This window comes from Eucalyptus grandis, chromosome 7 (assembly GCF_016545825.1).
Source record: "Eucalyptus grandis isolate ANBG69807.140 chromosome 7, ASM1654582v1, whole genome shotgun sequence".
In the NCBI taxonomy this organism is placed as follows: Eukaryota; Viridiplantae; Streptophyta; class Magnoliopsida; order Myrtales; family Myrtaceae; genus Eucalyptus; species Eucalyptus grandis.
The window spans coordinates 37558069-37565257 of record NC_052618.1 but is presented as its reverse complement, the minus strand read 5'-3'; the positions used below and the strand labels follow the sequence as shown (position 1 = coordinate 37565257).

General features: G+C 43.3%; 1 protein-coding gene across 1 annotated transcript; it reads left to right on the top strand.

Annotated features, from left to right (window-relative positions):
- The first annotated feature begins 2583 nt into the window (after nucleotides 1-2583).
- LOC104455524 (mechanosensitive ion channel protein 6) lies at nucleotides 2584-6646 on the top strand. The gene is made up of 6 exons (XM_039317777.1): nucleotides 2584-3169; nucleotides 3211-5035; nucleotides 5214-5337; nucleotides 5429-5722; nucleotides 5841-6043; nucleotides 6361-6646. The coding sequence occupies exons 1-6, from the start codon at nucleotides 2584-2586 to the stop codon at nucleotides 6644-6646; spliced, it is 3318 nt and encodes a 1105-aa protein (XP_039173711.1).
- Nucleotides 6647-7189: the final 543 nt, after the last annotated feature.

Below are 7189 nucleotides of genomic sequence, written 5' to 3'. Positions count from 1 at the left end.
TTCATGTGCTGTGTTATGCTAACATCGATTTAAAGAATTATTATTATTAATATATATTTAAAAAATAATAAAAAAAAAGAAAATTTTGAAAATTTAAAAAAATATTTAAAAAATGTTAAATAGTATCAAATTAGGGCATAAATGACATTTATGAGATTTTCATAATTTTATAAATTCGTTGTCCTAACTTGATGCTATTTTGATATTCTATAATTATTTTTGTAAATAATCTATTTTGTGTAGATTAAAATTAATTAGAGTAATTTCATGCATATTTAAATTCACATTTTGCTCATGGGGGTCCTGTCTCAGGGCGTGATAACAAGGCCATGTAATATTATTTGCTTGACTTGTATCAGGTTTTTCTTTTCTGCATTACTTTCAAGTCATTTCAATTTCATGGATGTTATTTACCGCATCGCTTTTCAATAATCTGAGTGTAAATTTTTTTTCTAAATTATGTTAGGATTAGTCTAGAGATTAAAAAAAAAAATCTACAAAAACATTTGCATGGACACTTAGTGGTTTCATAAAGATTATAATTGGTAATCAAGATTGTATGACCATTTAGATAAATAATTTTTCAAGTTAATGGTACCGCGAAGGTGCTAATAGAAACATTGGCGTAAACAAGTCCCCGTTCTTAGAAATCTCTGGTTGCGTAAGAATTGAGACAATACTCCCGAGTCTCAATTGGTTTTTATCCGACCCCAATAGGCTAGTGGCAACTTCTTAAAATATTTAGGTTGTTAAGAATTGAAATATGAAATCCAACATTGTGCAAGGTATGGACTTGCGAGAGCCCGCGCCTAATCTAGGCCATTGGTTCGCCTCTTTAGGCAAATACCCCTAAACCTTCTTTGTTTTTCCCTCGGATGGAAAAATAGAGGTCGCAACAAATATGTATGGTAGTGAGTGTGTAAAAGTAAAAAGAAAGAAAAAAAAAAGGAGAATAAAGAAAAAGAAAATATCAAAAGAGATCGGGAGATAAATTAAGGCGATTTTCCACATCTAGAAAATCAAGGGAGATTGGGAAAGAAATCAAAGTGATCTTCTCATATCTACAAAGTCATGAGAGATTATGGGATAAGTCTACGTGATTTCATATCGTACAATTCCAATTAGGATTGCATTTGCTCCTATAAATAGGAGTCCTCCTCAACGGAGAAGAATATATAAAAGCAAAAATATCAAAGTAGCGTAGCGGAAGAAAGAGATATCTACCTTTGGGTCCCATGGTTTCCCCCCTCACCTTGGAGGGTTTTCCACATTAAAAATTCTGGTATCATTTACTATCCATCTTTACTACTTTCATTTAACATTTTATTCTATTTAATTTTCACATATATAGAGTAGGGGAAAAATTATTGGGCCTTCTCCACAAATATTTTTTTCTTTTTCCCAACAAAGAGAGAGGAGAGAGAAAAGTGAGGAGACATGAGAGAGAAAAGTGGGGGGAAATTAGCTTGATGCACACGTGGCGTAATTTAAGGTACCTTCTTATTTGTCACGTTGGAGCACCAAATGTAGCCAATATTTCTCATACCCAAAGGAAGAGGAAAGCATTGAGTGACGAAGGGTCAAAGGACACACATGTTCGACTAGGGTTTGGTTGATCCTAGCATTTATGCCTCTGGAATGCCAACATCGGTCATTGAGCACAATTTAAGTCCAAAGTCACCGGTTATAATAATGAAAATGACATGAATGATTTTGAAAGTTGATTTAATGAGTAACGTGATCTCTAAAATTTTAATTTATTTAATATGATTCTTAAATTTTAGCTTAATGTATAATATGGCCTAGAATTTTAATTTATTTACAATGATATTTGGTCTTTTGGTACATATTCAAGTTCGGTAGGACTACATTATCTATTGAATATATACCGAAAATCCATAGATCACATTTAACAATGCCATTTTTTTTTAATTTCATTTAAGCCGCGTGAACACCGTATCAAAACTATTTTCTTTCCAACGATTTTCATTAGTAGAACATAAAGTAAATATGTTATGTAGTTAAAAGTTAGGGATTTTTATCGTCATAGAAAAAAATTAGAATGAATGTATTAGATTGAATATAATTTGGGGATTTTGGAGGGTTATGAGAAATTCATGATGTAAAACGATATTCTTAGGGACATCGCATGTCCCTTATTATGTACGATAAGATTTTCATTCATTTAGTAGCCAACTCTTAAGACTTATAATCGAACATTTTGTCTTTTACTTTTGCAATTAATGATATCAAGCTGCACATTGTGTATGGGTAAATTGTGTTAAAATATTTGATAAACATAATTTTAAATAACGACACCTATATAATCATGGATACATATGATTTTTGCACTATAATTCGATACCCTTTTATTTTGCACGCATAATATAAATATATATATATATATATATATATATATATATTTCCCTTTCGAAACTATCCTCCCATATTTCTTTCCCTTCTTCGATATCGCGTTTTGATTATCAAAACTTCGCAATTGCTACCGAATTTTTCGGGAGAGTGGCAGTCCGGTAATTTCCATCCTGTACGAAGGGCATTTGGGAAACCCTGGGCATGCAGACGATGGAACACGAAAGTGAATTTCGATTTCCAACGGAATCCCGGGGCGCTCTGCTCTGCTTCCTCTTTCGACCTTCGCTGCCCATTTTCAACGGAATCCCAGAGCGCCCTGCTCTGTTTCCTCCCTCCTCTCGCCATTTATACATCCTCTGCTTCGGCGGCCAGCTGCACTCTCTCTCTCACATCTCCATCTTCACAGTGCAACCGCGTTTTCTTCACTGCACGCGCGCCTCTCACACACCTTCAAAGCTTGTTCTGTTTTCTCTGTTTCTTGCCTTTCCTAATCTATTCTTCACTGACCCACTGATCCATGGAGTTACTGCGAAGATCCTGACGACCGCCTTCGAAACCCCCGACCTCGAGCTCGGTCTCAGTGGTCCCGGCTTATTACCAGGTGATTCCGAGAGCCACAGGAGCGACGGTTCGAGAATGCGGAGAGAACTCAGCATTGGGTCCGAGAAGGGGAGCGAGGAGAAAGCTCCTGCCGAGGGTTCGGGCCGCGCGCCGGATGACCCGCCGTCGCGGCAGGCCTCCGGCGACGTGTCGCTGGACGTGGAACTGGAGATGGAGGAGCTGCGCGGCGGCGACGGTTCGCGAATGCTGAGAGAACTCAGCATTGGGTCCGAGAAGGAAGCGAGGAGAAAGCTCCTGCCGAGGGTTCGGGCCGCGCGCCGGATGACCCGCCGTCGCGGCAGGCCTCCGGCGACGTGTCGCTGGACGTGGAACTGGAGATGGAGGAGCTGCCCGGCAGCGACGGTTCGAGAATGCTGAGAGACCCCAGCATTGGGTCCGAGAAGGGGAGCGAGGAAAAAGCTCCTCCCGAGGGTTCGGGCCGCGCGCTGGATGACCGGCCGTCGCCGCTGATCGGGCGGTCCCTACACCAGCAGTGGACCTCCGGCGACTTGTCGCTGGACGTGGGACTGGAGATTGAGGAGCTGCGCGGCAGCGACGGTTCGAGAATGCTGAGAGACCCCAGCATTGGGTCCGAGAAGGGGAGCGAGGAAAAAGCTCCTGCCGAGGGTTCGGGCCGCGCGCTGGATAACCGGCCGTCGCCGCTGATCGGGCGGTCCCTACACCAGCAGTGGACCTCCCGCGACTTGTCGCGGGACGTGGAACTGGAGATTGAGGAGCTACACGGCAGCGACGGTTCGCCGCCGGCTCCACGGCCGCAGAGGCAGAGCCAGGACGGCTCGAGAGTGTCCTGCCAGCCGCCCATCTGGACAGAGGCTAGGCCAGGTGTGCCGCAGAGGTGGCAAGAAGGTTCGCCGAGCAGTGGGGGAGATGGAAACTCTGTAGGCAACAGAGAAGAGGAGGTCACTAAAAGGACGTCGAGCGCGACTTCCCATCGATCATACCTGCTCTGCTCAAAATCCCGGTCGCGGATGATGGACCCGCCGGAGGAGCCCCAACAGAGATCGGGTCACATTCCGCGGTCTGGAATGTTGGGGAGGGCAGGGGATGAGGACGAGGACGACATCTTCTTGGAAGAAGACCTACCAGAGGAGCTCAGGAAAACCCCGTTCGGTGCCATGGCTCTGTTACAGTGGGTGAGTTTGGTCTTGATCGTTGGTGCTTTAGTTTGTACTCTTGCGATTCCTGCATCGAAGCATAAGGATTTGTGGAAGTTCAAACTGTGGAAGTGGGAGGTCCTGGTCCTGGTCTTGATTTGTGGGAGGTTGGTCTCTGGGTGGATGTTTCGATTAGCTGTGTTCTTCATGGAGAGGAACTTTCTGTTGCGAAAACGGGTTCTGTATTTCTTCTACAGCTATCGAAACGCAGTGCAGAACTGCCTGTGGTTGGGATTGGTCTCGATTGCTTGGCGTGCTCTGTTTGACATTAACGGTGACGGGTTGAGGTACGTCACCAAGGTGCTCTTGTGCTTTTTGGAGGTGGCTCTACTGTGGTTGATCAAGACACTGATCTTCAAGGTGCTGGCATCGTCGTTCCATGTGAGGACCTACTTTGAACGGATCCAGAAGTCTCTGTTCAATCAGTACGTGATTGAGAAGTTGTCAGGTCCGCCTGTGATTGAAATTCGGAGGAGACAGGAAGAGAACATTGCAGGTGATCGTCAGACTTTACAGGAAGCAAGCGTGACTGTGCCGCCAGAATTAAGGGCGGTGGCTTTTCCAACTGAAAGTGGTATGGTAGTTGGGAGCGGAGGGCTTCAGAGAAGTCCCCGAGTGAAGAACACGAAGCTCTCTCAAGGGCTGTCGGGAAACAGCGAGGGAGGGATCACAATAGAGCACTTGTACAATCTGAATCCCAAGAATGTGTCTGCCTGGAATATGAAAAGATTGATTAATATGGTGCGGCATGGATTGCACTCCACATTGGATGAGCGGATACAGGATTCTACTGAAGAGGATGAGTCGGCAACAATGATCAGGAGTGAAAACGAAGCCAAAGCTGCAGCTAGGAAGATCTTTCGAAATGTGGCTAAGCCTAATTCAAAGTAAGATCATAGTTCTTCACCTCCTGTTTTGAGCTTTTGACATAATCCTTGAATGAGTCAATTGCTTCCCTGATTGGATCTCTTTCCGATTAACTGGCGCACTATGTGCAGTCGATATTATCTGGTTTTATGATGGAAATTGTCCAAAGTCAGTTATATATCTTATTGTTGTTGCTAGGTTTATCTACTTGGAAGATCTGAAGCGGTTCATGAAGGACGATGAAGCCTTGAATACGATGAGGCTCTTCGAAGGAGCCGATGAATGCAAGAGAATCAGCAAGTCGTGCCTGAAGAACTGGCTGGTGAGTGGAATTCTGTTAAATTAGGTCCTTAGACATCCTCGTTCATACTTTTTTGTCTTTAATGCTAATCAAATTAACCAAATCGTTTTAGGTCAATGCTTTCAGGGGGAGGAGAGCACTTGACTTGACCTTAAATGACACCAAGATTGCAGTGAACAAGCTGCGTGACGTGATCAACGTCATAGTCGGTTTCCTCGTATTGCTCACCTGGGTTCTCATCCTGGGAGCACCAACAATGAAGTTCCTGTTCATTATCAGTTCGCAGCTCGTCCCCTTGGCATTTCTTTTCGGGAACACCTGCAAGACCATATTTGAGGCGACTCTCTTCTTGTTCGTGATGCATCCGTATGATGTGGGCGACAGGTGCGAGATCGATGGAGTCGAGGTAGATACTGATATCATGTGCCGACCAGTATATTCACTGCTCTATTTGCTTTGGCTTGTATCTACTTCATGGTCTCTTTTGTTATTCTTCGCTCATTCATATGCTGCATCCTTTTTAGTTGGTTGTGGAAGAGATAAACATCCTGACGACCGTGTTTCTGAGGGATGACGATCAAAAGATTGTATATCCAAACAGCACTCTTGCAACAAAGGCCATCGGCAACTATTATCGGAGCCCAGACATGGCAGACGAGATCGAATTCTGTGTGCACATAGCTACCCCTGCAGAGAAGATTGCTGCCATGAAGGACTGGATAACCGGGCAAGTGAAAACAGCTAAATTTTCTCGAATTTTGTTCAATTTTCTGAGTCTTTTGAAGCATTTTTTTTGCGAGGAATGATTGTTGCCGTAGATATCTATCAGGGAAAGTAGAGACCTGTAATGTGTTTCAAGTCAATCTGTGATAAGAAACAGGATTAATCGCGGGTGTCTGGGATTTAGAACTAGGAAGATGACCATGTTAAAATTCCGGGCTCTCTCCCTTGAAGATTGCCAGTCTGTTTCCGTTCCCTCTGCATCGACGTATAGATAATTAAGAAATAATCTGGATTGGTTCTTTGCTGTTCTACCGATTGCAGTTATGTCGACGACAAGAAAGAGTACTGGCATTCCTCGCCAATGATCATAATGAAGGATATAGAAGAGCTGAACAGTGTGAGGATTGTCGTGTGGTTATACCACACTATGAATCACCAGGACATGGACGAGAAGTATACGAGGCGATCCCTCTTGATTGAGGAGATGGTCAAGATGTTCAGAGAGCTTGACATCCAATACCGCCTGCTACCGCTTGACATCAACGTCCGCGCAATGCCAGCCTTGAGCTCCACGCGGGTTCCTCCAGCATGGGAAAACGCTGGCTGAGTTGCTCAGCTGGTCCGACAAAGAGCTGCATTAACCGATGGTAGATAGGCAGTTGGCATTCCACGGCAGCAGTCCTATGGGCTATCCTTCTCTTCAGCTGAATATCCAACAACTGGGATGAAAAAAGACATTGATCCTTAAATCTTGAATTGTTAAGTTTAGCCCTTATTCATGAAGTTTTCATGTCTTACTCTTGTTTATTGTTATTATCTGAATGTAATTCAGTAGTGGGCATCATACATATGTATCTCAAATGTTAATAAGAAATGTCATGCTCTGGGAAAGTTGCAACCTTGCTGTCATATCGATCTTTTTGTTGTAGGAAACTCCAAATGTCCACATTGTGTTTTCTTACTCTTTTCTAGTTGTTAAGCCATGGTGCTTCTTTTATGAGAGAGAGGTTGTACTTCAATGCAACTTCACATGCAACTTCAGAAATATAATCTTAAATGAGCAACAGAGATATGGCGAAAAAAATAAAATAAAAAATATGGTAGAATAGAAGTTCTGCGACTATGGACTAAACTGCAATTCATTACAAAA